The sequence below is a fragment of the Lynx rufus genome, unplaced genomic scaffold (genome assembly GCF_022079265.1).
Source record: "Lynx rufus isolate CCGP_SWC_20201006 ecotype Redwood Valley unplaced genomic scaffold, mLynRuf1.p SCAF_13, whole genome shotgun sequence".
NCBI lineage: Eukaryota > Metazoa > Chordata > Mammalia > Carnivora > Felidae > Lynx > Lynx rufus.
In genome coordinates this window covers 26050625-26075727 of record NW_025814827.1, presented here as the reverse complement: position 1 = coordinate 26075727, position 25103 = coordinate 26050625, and the positions used below count along the sequence as shown (strand labels likewise).

Below are 25103 nucleotides of genomic sequence, written 5' to 3'. Positions count from 1 at the left end.
TTTTAATGCTAACTGATGTTTCTGTTCTATTTTGCTAATTTATGTATTTCAGAGGATGGGGTAGATATGACTATTCCTGGGTGATGTCCACAGGGGGCAGTGATGGCTGTTCATAAATCAGTTGCAGCCAACACAAACCTTTCTCTTTTTTAAATCTTTGTATAAATTTTCTTTTGAAGGATATGATCTATAATACATTTCTTTCTAACAATATGTATGTATATACTGTAATAGGATTTCAAGTTAGACAGCCCTAGGTTTGAATCTGAACATTACTCAGCTGTGTGAATTCAACCTCTTTAAGTCTCAGATTGGTTTTCTGTATAATGATGTCATTGCTGTTCAGCAAAGAGTTGTTACAAGGATTATACAGTGCTCAACACATAGTAGGCATTCAATAAATGGTAACAAGTGCTGCTATTACTACTTCAGATGGAGTTAAAAAAAGATGGAGTGAAACTTTTTAGTGTAAGTATTTTCCTTAGAAATATTGAATAATTACCATGACTATCTCTAATGTCATGTACAAGAGCAAGAAAATGAAATATTTCTACCTTTTCTCCAAATTAAAAATGTATGAAGGACAAAAAGAAAATTGATTTGATAAATCAATTTTGTTTGTTAAAAATCCATGTTTTAGACAGCTTGTGTCCCTTACTGCCTGGTGGTCCTTTCTGAAATTTTGTCATGAGTAGCCTAGGACTCAGTGATATAGCCATCATAGAAAAGCATCACATTTATTTCTGATGTGTAGTTCTATACTCTAATTATGGTGGTTCTGGTTTTAGAGTTCCTGCATTCATTTCTTCTTTCTCTTCTCTTCTCTTCTCTTCTCTTCTCTTCTCTTCTCTTCTCTTCTCTCCTTCCTTCCTTCCTCTCTTCTTTCTTCTTTCTTTCTTTCTTTCTTTCTCCAGACACATGGTAATAGCTTATGGGAAAAGGTATTGGCAGCTTTTAAATCTTCAAGTTATTTGGCTGATCATATGCACTAGTGGGAATTACAGTATTTGGAAGCATTTCCCTGGCAAATGCAATTTGATCTTCCTTATAGCCACATGCTTTTTATAGCATATGGATAAAGTGACCTAAATATACTGAATGTTGCTTTGTGTTGTTTTTGAGAATTTGAGGTCTAAAAGTTTTCTTTTCTGGTTTGACACTTATGTGCAAAAGTAGGTTTGTACAGAGAATTTTTGGCAGAGAAGTAATTTAAATGTTTGTTTAGAAACCTTCAAATTCAAATACTAGAAAATTTTAGAGGATAATCTGTTTATATTAAATTGAACATGTTACCCTTTTGGGATAGAGCTATGACAGAATTTGGCATAATCCATTTACGTTTTTGAATCTGTTGTACGTTTTAATTTAAAACATTGCGTGATAAGTTTGTAAGTATGATTCACATTCAAGATACACTGTGGATCAGTTTATGGTTAAATATATAGCATTCTCCAAGTTTCTTTTTTCTTTTCTTTTTTTTTTTTTTTAAACAAGCTGCCTGATGTTCTGTATGAAAGGGCATTGGCAGCAGCAGTGTTTCAGTTTATAATTTGTATTTCTGGAAAGGAAATTTTTAGATGACTTGAAATCAAGAAGAGAAATACATCCAGCAGAATCTCTTTTTTTGTGGTGTGTGAGTTTTGCCAACATAGGAAAAAAGGACAAAAAGAATTAAGGAAGAAAACAGCCTTTAATTTGCAGAGTTTTGTTGTTACTTTGGTTATTCTAACTAGTTGATTGAAATTTCTTCCTAGAATAATGTGTTTGATGAAATGCATAATTATGTAATATAATAGTATTTTGTACTTTGGTCTTGAGCTGTTTGAGTAATTTGCAAGCACAATAGTACTTTTTCTTGAGGAGGAGGTAGCCTTGAATTTATTTTTAATCCTAAACCACAAAGGTTATGTTATAATATCATCTTAAGTGCCATCCTAGATATTCATCTAAGTATCCTAGAGATGTCCATCTTTAGATCAGAGTCTCATTATTTCTTTGGGCTTTCCTAGTTGCAGAAATAGTTTCCCTGCTTCGTTTAGAGTCTGTGTTCTCATCTGTGGCTGAATTCTAATTTGGCTGTCTTGAAAGCTACCATATGGCTAAACTGTATCTATAAACTCTAGTAAAAATCTGGATTTCCTCATATAGCTGACTTACATTAAATCACAGTGACAGTATCCTGGCCCATGTTTTTGACTGCAGTGGAGAAGTTCTCAACCAGAAATCAGGGACCTGGGTTCTACTCCCAGCTCCCTGTGTGTTGGAAAAAAACTTTTAATCTTTTGGTGACTAGGTTTTTCCATCAGTAAAAGGGAACCAAAGAAGCTTAGGACATTTTTTCTTCAGAGGACCTTCTGAAATTGAATTATAATTGTTTAATACTTTTTCTATATCTGTTCAAATCAATTAATGCTCAAGAAAAAGATCATTCCTCTTAAAAACTGAGAACAAACTGAGGGTTGATGGGGGGTGGGAGGGAGAGGAGGGTGGGTGATGGGTACTGAGGAGGGCACCTGTTGGGATGAGCACTTGGGTGTTGTGTGGAAACCAATTTGACAATAAATTTCATATTTAAAGTAAAAAAATATTCTAAAAAAAAAGAAAGAAAAAGATCATTCAAGGCAATTTTAGGAAATGGATCAATAGCTTTTTGTTGAAAAAGGAAAAAATTATCTTCAGATTACCAAACCCTGTGGCCAAGAACGATTTAATAAAATGCCATGTATAGACTCCACTAAAGCGAATTGCACAAGCAGTTTCTATCAATAGCACAATAAGCCCATTGATAAACGTTGGCTCTCTGGGGAATGAAAGAACCTTTTGCTACTCCTTGATTCCAACACCAAAGTTACAAGTGCTGTTTTCCCTTCTATTCTCAGGAGCACTTTGGTCTTAGCAACCTGACTGGAATGAATTGTTTGGTGGATGGAAACATCCCACCGAGTTCTGGTCTCTCTAGCTCCAGTGCTTTGGTGTGTTGTGCTGGCTTGGTGACTGTCACGGTGCTGGGAATGAACCTATCCAAGGTAACCAACTTGAATGTGTTCGCTTCACAGAACTCTCTCTTTCTAAAGGCATTAGTGTGTGAAGCTCAAAATTGGAATATCTTCCTTTGGTTAAACAACTTTGTCTTACCTGAGAGGACTCCACACATGGACATGCACATCACCCTAATAAATTAAGTCCCGCATGTGATAAACCACTGTGAGGTATCTGATACTTTGTAAACTGAGCAGATCTGTGAAGAGCTGGGATTAAATGCTCTTAGATGACGTGTGGTTTGAATGCATGGATATCTTTTTGGATCACCTCATTAACAAGTTCACTTTAGAGCTAGAAATTGTAGGCTTCATAGTTAGACCTGCTTATTTTCAACCAAAACCTTAAATTAAATATTTGACAAGCACTGGGTAAAAAGGGTAAAGACCAGGCAATAAAGGAACCGAATAGCATATCTGTTTATACCAGCAGGTTAGTCACTGAAATAAACTTTAAAACAAAATATTGCATTACAAAGAGGAAATGCTTATTTCAAGGAAACATAAATCCTACAAAAGGTCAGAAAGCCTCAACTTTACAAGTTCACATAAATCTCTGACTTTGCAGTTCAGAGCAGGTGTGCTCAGCTTTAATTAATGCTTTGGAGTTCTGGTTCAAACAAAATGTTACCATAGGTTCTTTTTATCCCGTGTACCTATATTACCACGTTTATAGATGGTTTGGGGAGGGCATCAGGCAGATCAAGAGAAAGTCAGCCACGTGCTTAGTCTTTCTTCAGCCTGTTTAACCTTTCAGTTTGAAAATGTTATACATAAGAGGAAAGACAAGTAAAGGAGAAAACAAAGGTTCAGGTAGAATTCTCTTTGGCTGTCATGTGTACTATACGTTAGTTAGCACTTTGTAAGCTATGGCTTATTTGGTGGGAAGGGTAACTTACTTGTTTTTTGTTCATTGAGAGGTAAGAAAGCAAAGGAAAGCAAGTCCAGATGTAAATGTGCTTCCACTGGTACTATGTTTAATCTGATGGCTTATTTGTTTATTCGTTTGTTCATTATCCAACCATTATTTATTTAGTGGCTGCTTTGTGCCAGGTAATGTTCATAGCATTGAAGCTATAATAGGCACAGTTTTAACCCTCACAGTACTTATGATCTAAAAGGGGGATAGAGACATTTAACAGGCGACTATAATAGAGTGTGGTAAGTGGATAAGCAGTGTGCTAAGGGAGTATACTAAATGCAGATTTAGAGAGCATGAGGCATCTAAGCTGAGACACAAGGATTTGTAGATGTTAGTTAAGAAATAGTGATAGCATGATAACACTGATAACATCAGGTAGGCATGTATCAGGTGAAGGGAATCTTATGTGGAAATATCTAGAGTAAGAATGATCATGGATTGTTGGAGGAATTAGAAAGGGCTTAATTTGGCTGGAGTAATTTGGATGACGGGGAATTTGGGCTTCATCTTGATAGCATTGTAAAAACATTTCAGGCTTTTAGGAAGAAGGTAACATGATCATACCTATATTTTAGAAAGATCACTCTGGCTCTATTATTAAAATTGGTAGGAAAGTAGTAACAATATCAATAGTAGGGAAATTATTTGGTCTAGGGAAATGGCAGTGAGAATGGAGAGATCTGAATCATAAACTGAAAGTATATCTTGGAATCAATAAGACTTGATAATTGATTGGGTATGGAGATGAGGGACAGAAAAAAGTCAAAGATTTTACCTAGGTTTCTGGCTTGGTGTGACTCATTGGAATAAGGAATATAGATGAAGGTAAAATACTGAGTAGGGGAAATCTGTGGGCAAGCTGATAGAGTTATCTAATATTTAGTCACAGACAATATCCCTGAAGGTCAGCAGGGAGATCTGGACTTGAGATGGCCCATTTGAGAGTCATTTAGTGTATAGCTGGGATCTGAAGCCATAAGAGTGGAGAACTTCCAGGGGAAGAGCATAGGTAGAAAGATAAGGGAGACTAGGACAAGGATCTGGCAAGCATGAACATTTGAGGAATGGGCCGAGGAAGAGAGGACTACTGAAGAGACTGAGAAGTAATCATACAGATAGGATGAAAATCAAAAAGGTAAGGCAACAACAAAGACAAGGAAGAGAATATTTCACAAAAACAGTGGTGTCATATGCTACTGAGATGTCAAGTAAGACAAGGACTAAGAAGCATCCATTGGATCTAACATCAGAGAAGTTAAAGAAAATCTTGGCAAGAACAGTTTAAAATAGGAATGAGTTGGGGGCACTTGGGTGGCTCAGTGGTTAAACATCCGACTTTGGCTCAGGTCACTCACTGTTTGTGAGTTCGAGGCCTGTGTTGGGCTCTGTGCTGACAGCTCAGAGCCTGGAGCCTGCTTCGGATTCTGTGTCTCCCTCTCTCTCTGCCCCTCCCCGACTTGCACTCTAGCTCTCTCTCTCAAAAAGATAAACAACAAAAAAAATTAAAATATGAATGAGTTAAAGTCTCTGTGAGAGGCAAGAAAGTAGAAATGTTCAGCAGATACAAAAAATCTGGCTATACTTGGTGAAAGAGAATCAGATGTGTGTGATGGGGTAAGTTCGAGGAATTTATTTATTTATTTATTTATTTATTTTAAAGTTATTCATTTATTTTGAGGGAGAGAGAGAGAGAGAGAGAGAATGAGAATGTGGGGAAGGGGCAAAGAGAGAGAGAGGAACAGAGAGAATACCAAGTAGGCTCCATGCTGTCAGCACGGAGCCCAGTGCAGGGCTCTATCTCACAAACCATGAGATCATAACCTGAGCCAAAATCAAGAGCTGGACACTCAACTAACTGAGCCACCCAGGCACCTCAAATTCATTTATTTACTAATAAGAGCATTGGTGAAACTTATTATTATTATTTTTTTGCATTTTGGAGGTTTTTAATGGTATAAATATCTAAGGGAAAGGAAGAAAAAATGATGAAGAAAAAGAAACATTTGAAACTTTGGAATTGATTTCTTAATTCTTTGGAATTAAGTTGTTTCTGTGTTTTCAAAGTGAAAAACAGCAAATGTATTAGCATAAAAAGAGACACAGAGATCAATGGAAGAGAATAAAGTGCCCAGAAATAAGCCCATGCATATATAGTCAATTAATTTATGACAAAGGAGCCAAGAATATACAACGGGGAAAGGATAATCTCTTCAGTAAGTGAATTTGGGGAAAGCTGGACAGCCACATGCAGAAGAATAAACTGGACCACTGTCTTGCACCATACACAAAAATTAACTCAAAATGGATTAAAGACTTGAACATAAGACCTGAACCCATAAACTAGAAGAAACAAGCCTTAAGCTCCTTGACATTGGTCTTGGTAATGATTTTTATTTTTAATTTGTCACCAAAAGCAAAAGTAACCAAAGCAAAAATAAACAGGTGGGACTACCTCAAAATAAAAAGCTTTTACACAACAAAGGAAACCATCAACAAAAGAAAAAGTCAACCTACCGAATGGGAGAAAATACTTGCAAATTATTTATCTGATAAGGGGCTAATATCCAAAATACATAAAGAAATCATACAACTCAATAGCAAAAAACCCCAAACAATATGATAAAAAATGGGCAGAGTGTCTGAATAGACATTTTTCCAGAGAAGACATACAGAGGGTCAACAGACACATGAAAAATGCTTAACACCACTTAGCATCAGAGAAATACAAATCAGAACTACAATAAGATATCACCTCATACACTGTTGGTGGGAATGTAAACTGGCACAGCTACTGTGGAAAATAGCATGGGGGTTTCTCAAAAAATTAAAAATAGAACCACCATATGCTCCAGCAACTGCATTTTTCGGTATTTACCTGAAGAAATAGAAAACACTAACTTGAAAAGATATATGTACCCCTGTGTACATTGAAACCTTATTTACAATAGTAAAGTCTCTGTTGGTGGATGAGTGGATAAAAAGAATATATATCTGTACAATGAAATATTAGTCAGCCATAAAAAAGAATGTAATCTTGCCAATTGTGACAACATGGAGGGAACTTGAGAGCATTGCACTAAGTGAACTAAGTCAGACAGGAAAAGACAGATATGTATGATTTCACTGATGGATGCAATCTAAAAATTTTAAACACCTAAGTTCATAGTTACAGAGAACAAACCAGTTGTTGCCAGAGATGGTGAGTAGGGGATGGGTGAAATGGGTAAAGGGAGTCAAAAGGTACAAACTTCCAGTTATAAAATAAATAAGTCAAGGGGATGGAATGTACAGAATGGTGACTATAGTTAACAATACTGCGTTGCATATTTGAAAGTTGCTAAGAGGGTAAATCTTAGAAGTTCTCATCATAAGAAAATAAAGTTCTGTAACTATGTATGGTGATGGATGTTAACTAGACTAATTGTGGTGATCACTTCACGATATATACAGATATCAAATCATTATATTGTATACCTGAAACTAACATAAGTATGTCAGTTATGCCTCAATTAAAAACACTGAATAAAGGGGTGCCTGGGTGGCTCAGTTGGTTAAGCGTCCGACTTCAGCTCAGGTCATGATCTCACTGTTTGTGAGTCCGAGCCCCATGTCAGGCTCTGTGCTGACAGCTCAGAGCCTGGAGCCTGCTTTGGGTTTTGTGACTCCCTCTCTCTCTGCCCCTCTCCCACTCGTGCTCTGTCTCTGTTTCTTTCAAAACTAAAAAAACATTAAAAAAACTGAATAAAAAATAGCAAATATACTTTTATCAGGACTAACTCCATTGCCTAAAGGGAACAAAATATATATCCTAGATTTCCCTGTTAGTCTAAATTGCACTGGCAATGCTTATATTTTATAGGGGTTGAGCATCATTATTTGGACAATTTCTTTGCTGTAATGAGATAGAATCTTAACTGAAAGGAAGCAGAATTTGCTCAGAGTCTTTATAGTTAAGTGCCAGTTGTATACTTGACTCTTGTAAAAATCATAAAGCATAAGAACTCCATGGACTTTAGAGATGACCTAGTTCAAAAAAAAATTTAAACTGATGTATCAGTGTCCAATAAGAAACGAATGGCACACAGCGTATAGCTGAAGAGAATTTAATAAAAAGACTGTTTACAGAGATGTGGGCAAGTTCAAGGGAACCAACTAGGAAGAGTTCTTTTGTGAATCCAGAAGAAGCTGTTATGCTTTAGGAGCGATGGCTATAGAGTAATGTTGCTAGAGATGCAATGAGGCATGGAGAGAGTGAAGCGGGTGGAAGTGTCAGTTAGTGGCAGTGGGTGAGGGGAGTTTTCCATAGTGGCCTCTGTGTCTCTTCCGCGATACAGAGAAGTGTCAGAATGGAGGGGCAGGAAGGCAAACGGAGAACAACCAGCCTATCTGATAAGAAAAATAAGTCCCATGAGAAACTGGTGAGTAATCTCTCCCAATTGATGAATAATTCCCTCCCAATTAAGATGTACATCCGGTGTTCCCTATTATATTGTAGCCAAACAACTACAACACATGGGGTTTGATATGTAGATATGGAATTTTTAACTCATTAACAAAAGAAATGTTTTATGTCTGAAACCAAGAAAAACAAGCAGCTAATCACCCAGAAAGTCTGAAAGACTCTAAATATGAATGAGAAGGAAACTGATAAAAGAGAATATGGTGCAATACAAAATCTATGAAATAGAAAAGGCTAGAGACTTCTGGTTTCAAGATGCCAGAATAAAGAACATATCTACTGTTTCTTTCTCCAGCTCTCATTTTTTCTTCTTAAAAAAAAAAAATCCAAAACAATAGGGAAAGCAAGAAAAAAGGAGGCACATTCACCTTTGATGAATCAAGGAGACATAAATAAACCTAAACCAGAAGAGACAAAGATGGAAAGTGGGTGGAAGGATGGTGCATGACTTAGCAGAGTGGAAAAAAGTCCGAGGCAAGTGCCTGTGCAGGGAGGTACAGATGGAAGGCAGGCTGACTCACAGTTCTTTGGAAAGGCTTAGGAATCAGAGGCACCCAGCACCATGGAAAGGTGACATGGTGGGTGGGAATCCATTTGAAAGGTCTATTTTATTTATTTATTTTTTTTAAATGTTTGCTTATTTTTGAAAGAGAAAGAAAGTATGAGCAGGGGAGGGGCAGAGAGAGAGGGAGACACAGAATCCAAAGCAGGCTTCAGGCTCTGAGCTGTCAGCACAGAGCTCGAGGTGGGGCTGGAACCCACAAACCACGAGGTCATGACCTGAGCAGAAGTCTGATGCTTAACCGACTGAGCCACCCAGGCGCCCCTATTTGAAAGTTTTTATGAGAAGAAGATAGACCTTCAGAGCTTACTCTTAACTCCCTAAGTAAGGAGACCATTTCCTCCCACCTTTGCAGGAATTTCTGGAGAAACAGTCAGAGATAGGCTAGACTTGGGGACACTGAGCACTGAAAAAGGCAGGATGAGAATAGAATTGAAAACTGGGGGGGGGGTGCTTAACGGACATTCTGCATCTGCACAGTGAAATTCCCAACTCCCCTCCTATTCTCAGCTCTAGCACACTGGCGGCCTCACCACTCCACACCCCACCCGGAATATTGGAAGCTCCTTCTCACAGGGAATGCAGTCATCCTGGAGAAGAGACCTATAGATACTGACGTTTGGTCACCTCCTTCCACAAAAATTCTCCAGCTACTCTATGACCCTATTAGAGGCCCACTTACAAAGCTTCTATTCATCTTTTTAGTGACTCAGTCTTAAATATGATAGGGCATCGAAAGATAATCAGACTTTGGAAGAAAGCCTCCAACACAAAGCAGACAGACAACCAAAGAAACAAGAATTAAAAAAGGAACTCAGAGGAAACAGACAATGCTGACAGCAGGAGAATGCTTCAAAGAAGCCATGATATCCTCAGAGAGGTAGCAGAGAGGTAGAAGAAAATGTTGAAAAAAAGAAAAGAGTGTTATTTTTTTTTAAAGGACTAAAAAATAAGAAAGAGCTTTTGAATATTAAAAATATGATGGGGGGCACCTGGGTGGCTCAGTCAGTTAAGTGTCTGACTCTTAATTTTGGCTCAGGTCATGATTTCATGATTCACAGGATCAAGCCCCAAGTTAGGCTCTGCATTGACAGTGCGGAGCCTGTTTGGGATTTTCTCTCTCTCCCTCTCTGCCCCTCCTCTGCTCGCATTCTTTCTCTCTCTCAAAATAAAGAAACATTTAACAAAAATTGATAGGTAAAACAAAAGTTTCAGTGAGAGGACTGGAAGAACTCTGAAAGTAGGGAAAAAAGGAGGTGGACAGGAAGAGAGAGAAAGATAGGAAAATTTATCAATCAATTCCAGAAATTCAATATCCAACTAGTAAGGAGAAAAAGAGAAAAGAGTCATTAAAAAACTATATTTGTAGGGGTGCCTGGGTGGCTCAGTTGGTTAAGCATCTGACTTTGGCTCAGGTCTTGATTTCGCGGTTCATGATTTCAAGCCCCACATCGGGCTCTGTGCTGACACCTTGGAACCTGGAGCCTGCTTCAGATTCTGTGTCTCCATCTCTCTGTTCCTCCCCCACTCGCTCTCTCTCTCTCTCTCAAAAATAAATAAACGTTAAAAAAAATTTTAGAAAACTATATTTGTAAAAATAATATCTCTCAAGAGTAAAAACATGAGTTCTCAAATTGAAAGGTGCTCATTGGGTGTCTAGCGTAATAAATGAAAATAAATTATACATCTACAATTTTTTTTAATTTAAAAAAAAGAAAACCTCCACAAATTCTAGGAATTTTTAAACTTGAGGCTAATAAAAAACACACTGAAAACTGATTGAGAGAAAAGAAAGGAATGAAAAGGAATTTATCAAAAATAGTTTCTGGGGGCACTTGGGTGCCTCAGTCAGTTAAATGTCTGACTCTTGATTTTGGCTCAGGTCATGGTCTCATGGTTCATGGGACTGAGCCCCATATAGGGCTCTGGGCTGACAGCACAGAGCCTGCTTGGGATTCTCTCTCTCTTCTCTCTCTGCCCCTCCTCCACTCATGCTTTCTCTCTGACAATAAACAAATAAGCTTAAAAAAATAGTTGTGGAAAATAGAAGACAACAAAGTAATATAGTGAATTACAATCTTTTGAGTATAATCTTCAAAATATAAGTGAATTCTAGCTTAGAATAAATGAATTGATCAAATATAAGAATAGAACCCCCAGCTTTCACGGAACTTATATGCTGGTAGATGTGGTGATGGTGTGAGATGATGGACAGCTATACAAACAAATATATAATATGATATCAGCCAGGTTGTAGGAAAATAAGTTGTAGGGAGGGGAAGTTGCTATTTTAGATAAGGAGTCAGGAGAAGTCCTCCTTAGGGGAGGAGCCATTTTAACAAAGGCCTGAGGAGTGAGCACAGAAGGGAAGCAGAAGGGACAGCCCTAAAGCTAAAGCGTGTTTGTCATGTCCCAGGAATAGCAGAGGCTGGTGTGGGGAGGTATGGGGAATGGGGAGAGGGCAGGGTGGTGGCAGGTGAGCTGAGACTGGCGATCAGAGGTCACATTGTGTACAGTCTGCTTTGGATTCCATTCCAAGTATAATGGAAAGCCTTTGGAGGGCTGGGATCTGAGGTGTGAAAATGTGACCTATGCTGCTTTGAGTTTCTTGAAGCTGGAAGTCCTGTACTGTACCCCATACTGTCCAGGGAGAAAACAATCTAAAAAACAAACAAAAAGAAAAGAAAAAGAATGGTCAATGCCCTTATGGAACTTAAATGCAAGTGGAATATTAACAGAAGACTCATTAACTGAGCATCTATCTCATACGAGGTGTGAAGTATTTTATAGGTAAATGGAGAATAGGGTTGTAAGAAGGGCTACTTGGTGAAGTTAAGTGGGGGAAGTTTTCAAATAAGTGGGAAGTTCTAAAAAAAGGAAGGGGATGCTGTGTCCCCAATCCTGGGAGAGGCCCAGGGGCATTTCAGGCAGAGTGAACCCATAAGTGTATTATTACAGTTCTCTGAGCCAGACTGATCAATATGTATCAGCTGAGGCCTAGAAATTCTTATGTTGCGTCATGAAAAAAATTTTTTTCAAAACTTTATTTGATGGCAGGAACATTTTCTAGTTGCTTGAGTCCCTCAACAGGTTTCAGTGACTTAATTTCTGGAGCAAGTTAGTTGTATAGACATGGATTAATACTCTTTCAAAGCAGTGTTTTGGTGTTTGGAATTCATGCTGTGCAGGGAATCTTTGAGGTTCAGAGGCAGAGCAAGTGGAGTGTTTGAACTTGGGGGCCGAGTATGTCCAAGCTTTCATTTCTTGAGTTTATAAGGGCTGATTCCTTGAGACAGTTTAAGGACATATTTTTCTCTGCGTATAGCTACATTTAAGTTAGGTATTTCTTGGCCTTCAGAATGAGATCCTGTGCTTAAAAAGTAAAGACTAAGGTCTACATGAAAATGAAAAGAATCTCACAGTAACACAGAAGTTTGAACTATGATTAGAATGTTTCAGGAGCAGTTTGCTACATGAAAGAAAGATATAAGAAAAATCAGAAAACAATTTGCACTGTCACTAATTATTATGTTTAGAAATCCATCTAGAAGTACATTGTTTCAGTTTGCTTTAACTAACAAGAGCCCCATCCACACAATGGTTAAGGAAAATAGTAGTTTAAAACATTCCAGACAGATGTTGACTGCTAATGAACTGCAGCAGCACAGCCTCTAAGAAGATGCTAAATCCAGAATACAATCTTTGAAGAGAATCTCTTCATTAAGTGTTGAACATGGACTGAAGCCATGTACTTACTGGTGCAAGACCCAGGAGGACTTAGTGTTAGCCCTGGGTGGCCTGTGTTAAAAAATGTTTGAAATTTTAAGTTAGTATTGTTAATATAAAACCATTCACCTAGTTTTATCAATAAAAAAAAACAACAAGTTTCTTTCAGTTACGTGGAATCGCGTTTGTATCTCTTGTTGTATTCTATTTTAGGAGTAAGATTGGAGATTGAGTCATTTATTTAATGATTTTGAGTAATTTGGACTCACTTGGATGATGTGACTAAGTTATTTGCAGAGTAGAAGCCTTGCTTTGCAGGGGTTGTTTAGGTCACCTCTTTTTTTTTTTTTTTTAATTTTTCTTTTTTCCATTTCCTTTCCTAGGCTAAATGTGTGTTTACCTTTTGCATAAACTAAGGCAAACAAGACAAATTAGGGAGCAGCAGATTGGAGGAATATGGTTCACTGTTTCCAAGTGGTTTCAAATGAAACCACTCTTGCTGAAAATTCATACCTATGCCTTGGTTGTGTTTTGAACTTTTGTTGTGATCTTTAGATCTTTATCATTATTAGGTCACTGTATTTCAAGGCCTCCAAAATTTGACTTGCACCCAGCAATTAGTTAAATGTTATCTAGTATTTAAAGACTGAGACAATCCCTGTGAAATTAAGGACACCACATATGTGCATAGCCCTTGCCTACTACACTTGCTGTATGCAGGGAAAATAACTAAAAGATGAACATACCAGGATAAATACCCACCCCCTACAAATTCAGAGCAGTGTGTCATCTATTTCCATTCATTTATGTTTCACAGAGGGGATGGTAGCCATCTTGGTCAAGAGTCACTCTATGCTGACCCCCAGACTAATATTTGATGGAGTGAGCAGGGCAGTGAAAAGCTCTCTAGGCTTTGTCCCCCTTTGTGACCAATTTGCTCTGTAACTTGTATAAATTCCTTATGTCTCAATTCCTAAGCAAGAATAAGAGTAGCTGTTCCTTTAATTCCAAATCAGTTAGATTTGCCAAATACTTCCAGTTCTCTGACCTTCCTGATAGGAGACTTTGGAAAAGTTTAGGGGAAGAGTTTGGCAAAAAATTAGGTAATGTATGAAAATAAATTTGTAATCACAGAAGTTTTTGTACCTGTGTGAAAAGTTTTAGGTGTATTGGTGGTCATGGGAATGAACAGTAAAGATCAGACTGCATTGTGTAGGGAAGGAAGTGACTCTGAAGGGAAAAGGAAGGTTAACTGATGGAGATGCATGCATTGCATTGCAGTTCTGGAGACACAAAGATTTGGAGGTCACTACTGAAAAATTAGGAACTTCAAGTTGTGTTAGAATTTATGTGAGAGTAAAAGATGCCTTTCTTTTCTGTTATCTCAGTATTGCAGAAGAAAATACTGAGGCTCAGAGGATTCATATAACATGACCAAAGATAAACTGCTTGTGAACGGTGTTGTCTGGATTCCAGCTCGGATAGATTTGATTCAAAATACAGTAGATACTTTCTTTGCTCAGACATGCTGTCATCTATGATGTAATATAACTAGTATTGCAGATATAGGGAGCACGTTGGAGAGGAGTCCAGCCTTAACATTCTGTGATCTTTCTGATGTCCTAAAATAATGAAAGTGAATTATAATTTTTCATGTATGTGCTCAATTGTGTGAACTGAACATTTTTTAATAGGTAGACTGACTTGATACTCTTTGTCAAGATAATGATTATTTTTCAAGCCCTGATATATCAGAAGCAAATTATTAGATGGTTAGGGTACAGAAAACTCTACGTATAGTCCTTGTGGTTAAGAAGTTTACAGTTTAGTTGATGAGATTAGATTAACATAAATTAGAAATGTCACATAAAAGCAGCATATACAAATTCTTCCAAAGAATATGAAAAGAGAGAATATTTTCTGATGTTTTTTATGAGGTTAGTATAACCTTGTTACCAAACCAAATGTGATATCTTGATACCAAATCTGACAAGGACGTTATAAGAAAAGAAGGTTACAGGTAGAAAGTTATAGGTTACTGTTTCATATGAACTTAAAGGCAAAAAATTCTAAACAATATTATTAGCAAATTTAATCCATTAATTTAATAGGATAGTATGTTATGGTCAAGTTGAGTGTATTCCAAGAATTAAAGATTGGTTTATTAATTAAAATCAAGTAATTTATCATATTAACAGAATAAAACACATGTTAATCATACCTAAAGGAAAGTATTTGATAAAATTTAATATTCATTTATGATTAAAAAACTGAACAAATTAGAAATAAGTTTAGCATATGACAACCTTTGGGATGTATGGAAGGGAAATGATTAGATGAGGATATGAAGGAACTTTTCTAAAGTGATGGCAGTCCTTCTTTCTTGACTTTGATGGTGGTTTCTTGGGTGTTCTCTTTGTGAAAAATTATTGAGCTTTATTTTATGCTTTATACACTTTTTTCTGTGCATCTTATACTTCAATAATAGAAAAAAAGTAAGACTGTATTCAAGACAACCAATCACTGATAAAGAGTTCAAAAAGTTTTTTAAGTTTATATTGAGAGAGAGCGTGAGTGGGGGAGGGACAGAAAGAGAGAGAGAGAGAGAGAGAGAGAGAGAGAGAGAATCCCAAGCAGGCTTCGTGCCATCAGCACAGAGCCTGATGCGGGGCTCAGTCTCACAAACTGTGAGATCATGACCTGAGCTGAAGTTGGATGCTTAACTGACTGAGCCACCCAGGTCCCCCCTGATAAAGATTTTTAATGAATCATTAAGAAATACTCTATCCACTATAATGTATACATATGTTTTCCCTTTTTGTGATACACATAAGAACATTATATAAATATAAATACGTATATGTATTCATTCCCCCTACTGCTTTGCTTTTTCACTTCAGAATATAAATTGAGAATCATTCATATCAGCATACATACAGTTACTGGATTCTTTTTAATGGCTACCTGTTTAATATTACATAGTCATACTATAATTAATTTGGCCCTATAATTGGGCATTTCCATTGTTTCTAGGGTTTTGCATAATACCAGTTTTAATACTTAATAATATTTCATTATAATGAAATACTGTAATTTATTTAATTGGATTTCTATGGTGGAAATTTAGATTGTTTCTAATATTCTGCTATTATAAAAAGGGCTTTGATGAATATTCATTTACACAGTCTTTTTCATAGTTGATCAGTTCTTCCCTTAGCATAAATTCTAGGACATAAAATTATTGGATTAAATATATTCTCATTTCAATGTTTGAAATGAGAATATACTTTTTATTTTAATAAACTTTTTATTTTAATAAACTTTATTTTTTAGGTTCACAGTAAAATGGAGTAGAAGATACAGAGATTTCCTATATACCCCTTGTCTCTACAATGCATAGAAAATGCTCAATGCGCTTCTATCAACCTTCTCCATGAGAGGGTATATTAGTTACAACTGATGAAACCGACACATCATTATCACCTTTTACATTAGAGTTCACTTTTGGCGTCATACACTCTGGGTTTGGATAAATTTATAATGACATGTATCCTCCATAATTGTATCATACGAAATGGTTTCACTATGCTAAAAATCCTCTAGTTCTGCCTGTTTCTCTCTCTCCTCCAAACCCCTGATTTTTTTTAATGTCTCCATAGTTTTGCCTTTTACAGAATGTCATGTAGTTGAAACCATACAGTATACAGACTTTTCAGACTGGCTTCTTCCACACAGTAATATGCATTTAAGTTTCCTCCACATCATTTCATGGCTGGATATAGCTCATTTCTTTTTAACACTGAATAATATTTCATTGTGTGGAGGTTACACAGTTTATCCATTCACCTACTGACACATCTTGGTTGCTTTCAAGTTTTATCAGTTATGAATAAAGCCTCTATAAACATCTGTATGCAGGTTTTGGTGTGGACATGTTTTTAGCTCCTTCAGGTAAATTACAAGGAGTGCAGTTGCTAGAATGTATGAAAAGAATATGTTTAATTTTGAGAGAAACTGTCAAACTGTCTTTCAAAGTGGCTGTATCATTTGCATTCCCACCAGCAATGAATGAGACTTCCTGTTGAGCCACATTCTCACCAGCTTTTGGAGTTCTGGATTTTGGTCATTTAAATAGGTGTGTAAAGACATCTTATTGTTGTTTTAATTTGCATTTTCCCAATGACACATGATGTGGAGTATCTTTTCATATGCTTATTTGCTATTTGTATATCTTCTTTGGTGAGGTGTTTCTTAAGGTCTTTGGCCCATTTTTTAATCAGGTTGTTTATTTCATATTGTTAAGATTTAAGAGTTCTTTGTATATTTTGGATAATAGTCCTTTATCAGATGTGTCTTTTGCAAATATTTTCTCCCAGTCAGTGACTTCCCTTTTCATTCTCTTGACATCATCTTTTGCAGCACAGAAAGGTTTAATTTTGATGAAATCCAGATGATTAATTCTTTCTTTTATGGACTGTGCCTTTAAAAAATGTTTATTTATTTATTTTTGAGAGAGAGAGAGAGAGAGAGAGAGAGCCAGCGAGAGAAAGCAGGGAAAGGGCAGAGAGAGAGGGAGAGAGAGAATCCCAAGCAGGCTCTGCTCTGTCAGTGCAGACAGAGCCTGATACGGGGTTCAAATTCATGAACTGTGAGATCATGACCTGAGCGAAAATCAAGAGTCTGATGGTCAACTGACTGAGCCACCCAGGTGCCTCTGGACTGTGCCTTTGGTGTTGTATCTCAGAATTCATCACCAAATCCTAGGTCATCTAGGCTTTCTCCTAGGTCATCTTCTAGGAGTTTTATAGTTTTGTTTTACATTTAAGTCTGTGATCCATTTTGAGTTTATTTTTGTAAAGGTGTCAGGTCTGTGTTTAGTTTCTTTTCTTTGCATATGGATGCTCAGTTGTTCTGGTACTATTTCTTGAAAAGACTGTCTTTGCTCCATTGTATTGCTTTTGCCCCTTTGTCAAAGATCACGCTATATTTATGTGGGCCTATTTCTAGGCTCTCTATTCTGTCCCATTCATCAAATTGTCTGTCCTTTTGTCAATACCAAAGTCTCTTGATTGCTGTAGCCTTATAGTAGGTCTTGAAGTTGGATAGTGTCAGTCCTCCAACTTTATTCCTCTCCTTTAATATTGTGTTACTGTTCTGGGTGTTTTGCCTCTCCATGTGAACTTTAGAATTTGTTGATAACCACAAAATAACTTTCTGGGATTTTGGTTGGGATTACATTGAATCTATAGATCAAGCTAGGAAAAAATAACATCTTTAACAGTATTGAGACCTCCTATCCACAAACATGGAATATGTTCTCCCCACTTATTTAGTTCTTTGATTTCATTCGAGTTTTATATTATCCTTGTATAAATCTTGTACATAGTTTATTTATACTTAAGTATTTCATATTTTTCAGATATTAATGTAAATGATATTGTATTTTAAATTTCAAATTCCACTTGTTCATTGCTAGTATATAGGAAAGTGATTGACTTTGTGTATTAATCTAGTATGTTACAACCTTGTTATAATTGCTTGCTAGTTCCAGTTTTTTTGGTTGATTCCTTTGGATTTTCTATATAGACAGTCATGTTATCTGCAAACAAACATGGTTTTATTTCTTCTTCTCTCTCTGGATACCTTTCATTTCCTTCTCTTGTCTTACTGCACTAACTAGGACTTCTAGTATGATGTGGAAAAGCATTGGTGATGGGGGAAATTCTTGCCTTATTCCTGATCATTTTACCTTTTGAAATTCATTCTCAAATTGTCCCAAGTGTCCATTGACTGATGAATGGATAAAGATGATGTGGGGTGTGTGTGTGTGTGTGTGTGTGTGTGTGTGTATGTGTGCACATGCACAATGGAATATTACTCAACCATTAATAAGAATGAATTCTTGCCATTTGCAATGATGTGGATGGAGCTAGAGTATATTATACTAAGTGAAATAAGTCAGTCAGAAAAGGACACATACCATATGATTTCACTCATATGTGGAATTTAAGAAATAAAACAGATGAACATATGGGAAGGGGAGGAAAAAAGAGAGAGATGGAAACAAACTATAAGCGACTCTAAAATTTTTTTAAATGTTTACTTATTTTGAGAGAGAGCGAGAGAGAGCGAGACAATGCAAGCAGGGGAGGGGCGGAGAGAGAGAGGGAGACAGAATCTGAAGCAGGCTCTAGGCTCTGAGCTGTCAGCACAGAACCTGACACGGGGCTTGAACTCAAGAGCTGGGAGATCATGACCTGAGCAGAAGTCAGACGCTCAACTGACTGAGCCACCCAGGCACCCCATAGAGACTCTTAACGATAGACAACAAACTGAGGGTTGATGGAGGGAGGTGGGTAGGGAATGGGCTAGATGGGTGATGGGTATTAAGGCAGGCACTTGTTATAATGGGCACTGGGTATTGTATATAAGTGATGAATCACTGAATTCTACTCCTAAAACCAATATTATGCTGGATGCTAACTAATTAGAATTTAAATAAAAATTTACCAAAATAAACTTTTACAGGAATACATCAAAAAAACCCCACCCCAAAACAAATTGTCATCTAGAAAGATTTTATCAATTAGTATGCAGCAACATTACGTGACAGTCCATTTCCCCACAGCCTTACTAACACTTTATCAATCTTTAAAATCATTTCCAAACTGACAGATGCTGTCATGGACATATCTTGATGATTAGAGAGTTTAAAGATCTTTTCCACGTTTTTTATCAGTCACTTGCATTTTTTGGATTTTGTCGTATACCTACTCAGTTCATTTTCTCCTGGAGTATTCATTAATCATCTTATTACTCCATAAGAACTCTCTGTGTTAAGTATTCTTATATGTTGCAAATATCCACCCCTTTGCTAACCAATTTTCTGTTTGACTTCTTTTAAACTAATGATTCTTGGGGCACCTGGGTGGCTCAGTCGATTAAGCATCCGACTTCAGCTCAGGTAGTGATCTCCCAGTTCGTGGGTTTGAGCCCCACATAGGGCTCTGTGCTGAGAGCTCAGAGGCTGGATCCTGCTTCAGATTCTGTGTCTTCCTCTTTCTCTGCCCCTCCCCGGTCATGCTCTGTACCTCAAAAATGAAGAAATGTTAAAAAAATATATAGGTATATTTTTTAAAGCAAGTCTGTGCCTAATGTGGGACTTGAGCTCATGACCCAAGATCAAAAGTCACACAATCAACTGGCTGAGCCAGCCAGGTATCCCTAAACTAATAATTCTGAAGCAAAAGTCACTTGAGTCATATTTAAGCAAACACATAGGATGGGATCATGGGATCATTGTATATACATTCAATTTTGTCTTCCTTGAGTTGAGAATACTGTCCACCCTTCCATTTCATTTTGAAGTAAAGTACTTGAACACAAAGTAGCCTGACAGACTCAGGAATTTTTTTTTTTTTTTTCAAGGATTTCTCAGGAATAAGCTACCCACTTCATTAAACAGACACCAGGGCTCTCTGGTCTATGACATGTTTGACATAGTATCTTTAAAAGCTTACTCAGAGGAACTAAAATTGTGACCTATTTGTACTGTAAGCAGGAATATTTTATGAATAGCATTGGTGCAGTACGATATATACTTTTGAATTATGAATGATGCTGTTTAGCATCTGTTTAGCACTTGGAGAAATTTAAAGAATTTTATAAACATCCATTTGTCTGGTCACTTAACTTTGTAATGAAAGGTCCAGCTGCCAGCTTCATGGAACACAGTTGTGCCTCTCAGAGACTTGAGCCTTGCTACAGGTAATGTACTTGTACTTTATGTTATATCAAAGAGATATGGCAGATTTTACTTTTACAACATGTAAATGTTACTTCTACTTCCCCTTAGGGTCTAAACACATTAAATAACAACAACAACAGCAACAACACAAAACTGGAGGGTATAGCCATGTGGATGGGCCCACGTTCATTCAACCCTTTTAGGGCTTGGGCGAGGCACTGGTAATTGACAATGGAGATTCCATTTTAATCTTCAGGAACATATAATCCATTAAGAATAAAAGAAGCACAGTCATTCTTGCAAATGATAGATAACTTTAAAGACCTCTCTCTGTGAAGAAAGAGATGATTGTATCAAGTTCTTATAAACATCTTTACACTGCCAGGCATAAAGGAGATAATTAATGGGGTTGGATTAAGTTAGTGGGTTATCATCACCACCACCACCATCTGCATAATAGCCATTTCTCCCTGTTATTAGTGTTAAATCTGGATGAGTTAAAGAAAAACATAAAATGAATAATTTGTTTCAAAGAAAGCAGTGTCTTCTCCTAGGAGAATACATTTATTTTTTCTCTGAAAGTATGGAACTGAAAAATAGACCCTGGTCTGAATTCTGGTGCTGCCACTCCCAAGCTTTATAGGTGAGGGGACATCTGTCTCTGGTTCTCAGTTTCCTCATTAGTAAAATAAGTGAATTTAGACTACTATATCCTTGAGATGCCTTCTGGCACTAAGATTATGTGATCTAAGAGGTAAAACAATTCTTAAGAAGATCAGTTTTTTTAATGTTTATTTATTTTGAGAGAGAGAGGGAGGGGCAGCGAGAGACAGGGAGAAAGAGAATCCCAAGCCGGCTCCGAGCTGTCAGTGCAGAGCCCTATACTGGGCTCTATCGCACAAACTACATGATCGCAACCTGAGCTGAAATCAAAGTTGGACGCTTAACCGACTGAGCCACCCAGGTGCCCCAAGACGATCAGTTTTTGAAGAGTTGCCTAATAGTAATTAAACTCTTGATTTATTGATATCGAAATCTTCTAATGGATTTTTCAAGATTCTACATCCTTAGTGACAAGAAAATCATTATTGGAAAACACCCCCAAACTTCTGGAAAACTATATCCAAATTAGAAATATTGCCGTTTTAGGTACTTGTTATTAGTGTAATAATGTAACCTGACTCTGCTTGTATTGCTGATTGACAGTTTTATCACCAGGTGGAGAAAAACTGCTGCCTTTCTTTCTTACTTTTTTAAAAAAAGTTTCTTTCTCATAATTGCTTTGCTTAGTAAACTTGGCAATCAGGAATTTATTGAATAAAAAGAACTTTTATAAATAATTTCAATGTCCACTAGATGGAGATACTGAGGTAACCAAGCTCTTGAACTGACCACATATATTTTTACTTCTGGGTGGTTTGCTCTTTGTTTTAATTAAAATAAGTGAAATAGTGAAAAAGAAAAAGAAAAAGAACAAAAAAAGCGAGGGTGAGAATTGAGAGTGAAATTCAGCTTTCCATGACTCCAAGGAGAGATTCAGATACACCATAAATCATTGTGAAGCATTTCAAAGCTGTATTGCATACTTCCTGCCATTAAAACTAAGTGCATTGATCTAATTTGCAACTACCCACACCTCTTGAAATGGTTGTGTTTAATTTACTATCTATTAAAAATCTAATAAAAACTCATATGAAAGTTTCATTTATCAAGTTTTCCTGTTTCTCAAATTTAATCTCTAGATTTAGTATTTATAGACATAATTTAAATTTTTCTCTTTTGAGTTATTTTTTCCCTATTAAATTTTTAGTAGCTCACTCTTAAAAGCATGTTGAGTAATTTGTATTACTTCTTCAGAGTTGGGATGCATTTTAGTAAGTATATTATGTACTTTTTCTAACACAATTATCCTAAGGCCTTTGATGATTGTAAAAGCAAGCAGCTGGGGTCAAATCCTAGGTGAGAATGCTAGGAGTGAGACTAGGAAACTAATATATTTATAGAACATTTTAGTGAAACCAGTAGGCAGTGAATCATATAGGCATATAAAAATAATCTAATGATACTTATCCAGGTTTGCACAAAATGAATGATCAAGGAAAAGGGTAATTTACAAATTAAATTTTCCTTGGTTACTGAGTATACCAGATACTTTAAGAAATGCTATTGGAGATTATTCAGAATTTGGGTGAATGGATATAATCTCTTAATTTTAATAGTATCTGAATTGGTAAGGGAGCAGAAGATAGAAAAGCCACTTAGCCTGATCATAAAGACTGAAGGATGGAATTAAAAGATGAGTTTAGCTCAGCATCCAACAGGATGTTATGGTAGGAAGAGCGTGTCCTCTAAAGTCAACAAGACCTTGGACTCCTAGCTCATACCCTCAAGAGCTGTGTGACTTGGCACATTACTTAATCTCTCTGACTCTGTTTACTTGTCTGTAAAATTAGGATCATAATATTTACCCGGTGAAGTCATTGTGAAGATTACAGCCATGTATATAAAGTACAGCACCTAACTCATAATAGGATCATTATTGTCATCCTCACGTTATAATGGTGATGATGATGATGATGATGATAGTTATAATCTATAATTCTTATTTAGATGAGCAAAATATAGATTTTATCTACAAATGAGAATGTTTGGAAAATGATTAGACTAGTTTTACTGGAAGCCTTTTTATTTTCCTTTTAACTAATTGAGTTTCAGGGACCCCATGAACCCCAAATGGGTTAGGACAGTAAAAAGAACCTCCTTTTCATTCTTTTACTTATCAGTGTTTATTGAACCAGGCACTGTTCTAGAATTGGGGCTGAGGAAATAAAGTAGACAAGGGGATTATATTCTAGAAGGGAGAGACAGATATGGGAAAGAAGTAAATGGCAAGATACTTACACAGGGTTAATTTCTATAAGGAGAATGAAGTCTGACAATAATGCAGAATGACTTGTGGAGAAAGCCTACTTTAGGTTATGTGATTAGTACTAAGAATTAGTACTAAGAATTAAATTCCTTATGTGAGGAAGAGAAAAGAAATCATTAATTAAAACAATTACCCATTGTTGGTAAAACTGAGTATTATTGTGGGCAGCAATCACACGAGGCTGTAAGGCTCGACATTTGAGCTGAAATATATTATTAAACATGTAACTGTTAGCTATTTCGAATCTCACCTTGCTGGTTTGCAAAATTTTCCTCTGAAGGGAACTGACTTGTAATTTTCTTTGGATGCAACCTCGCTGATTCTGCCATAAGGAACCATTTGTAGGTGCAGAGAGCCATGGGAGAGCGGGTGCTCCAGGGCCCTGGCTGTTTGGGCTTCTTTCTTTTCTGTCGGATGTGTACAGTTAGGTAAAAATAGAGTCAGCAGGCACCCCTCAAGGGCAGCCTTCTGTGTTTCTGGATTAGGATCTTCTGGTGGGTTTCTAAACTTTGCTTTGTATGTCTCCTTACCCATATTTCATGGGAGTTCCTTCCAGTCGGAGCTGAACACAGGGAATAAGGGTACCATTTGTCTCACTCTTGTCAAGGGAATCGGGGGTGGTCAGTATTAGACTATAGGTTTAACATACAGGGAAAAAACAAAATTAAAGAGGCAAAACTATCTATTGAGTTTTCCAATCAAATCATTGGTTGGTATTTTATTATTATTATTATTATTTTTTTATTGCTTGGTATGTTAAAGATCCTACCTTGCTATAAAGCACTGGATTGTGAAGCTCCCTTCTGGAGCCGGCCTAAGAACGTCTCAGATCTTTGACACTGGTTAGAGTTAGGTGTTGTAAAATCTGCCAGTTGCCTTAGGTTACCTAATTTTTATCGTCAAATCCTATTCTGTTGTCCGGTGTGGTATAATTTATGCTTCTTACCTTTATTTCACACTGTCACTGTACCCCCGTAGTTATCATTTCACTGTTGGGTGAAGAGATCCCACGGTAAATTACTAAAATGAATAATGTAAGCTAGAGTTCCTATTGTTTTTCTTTTTAAATGTCTTCAAAAACAAATAATGCAAAGTTTTCAATAAAGGAAGGATTTTTCTTTCTGGGTGTCTGAACAGCAGAGGTAACATTTGCTAAAGTTTCATTTCACATATGCAGACTATTCAACTGTCAGATTGGCAACTTGACATTTTAAAGTAATTTATCCCATAATTAAATTATTTCCCACGCAACATCATAACTTCTTTGAAGCAATAGTGGGAGCAGGAGTGGTGAATCCCATTCTGTTTTGTTTCTTATATGAACTGGGGAAGTTCTTCAAATTCATCTTATAGAAACCCAGGTTGCACTGTTAACACTTGGGTGCCTGCTTTGTATCAACACCAATTTGCTCTTACTAAGGACAATACAAGAGAGGGTTGGCTTTTTGGGGGGGTATCACTTTCAAATGATAGATTTTAATGAGTGCCACCCAGGTTACTCTTTGACCAATATGTTGATGTAATTATTTTAAGCATGCAAATAAAATATAATTGTTTCAAAGATCTTGGGTAACATCCCACATAAGAAGACATTCTAGGCTATTAAACAGTTGTTAATTTTGACTGTGTTTATTTAAATCCAGTGCAAGCAGGGCCCTGGGGAACTTTATGTGTGGTCATCAAAGCTCATAATCTCCTATAATTTAAGTAAGTTCGGGGA

The 25103-nt window shown here is 36.7% G+C and overlaps 1 protein-coding gene across 3 annotated transcripts in view; it reads left to right on the top strand.

The window, feature by feature from the left end:
• Positions 1 to 25103, top strand: part of GALK2 (galactokinase 2) — a 130208-nt gene that overhangs the window by 29910 nt on the left and 75195 nt on the right. For all 3 annotated transcript variants that reach the window (XM_047075132.1, XM_047075134.1, XM_047075133.1), the window contains one exon: positions 2880 to 3026. In XM_047075132.1, coding sequence (XP_046931088.1) covers positions 2880 to 3026 — 147 coding nt within the window. The remainder of the gene's footprint in view (positions 1 to 2879; positions 3027 to 25103) is intronic.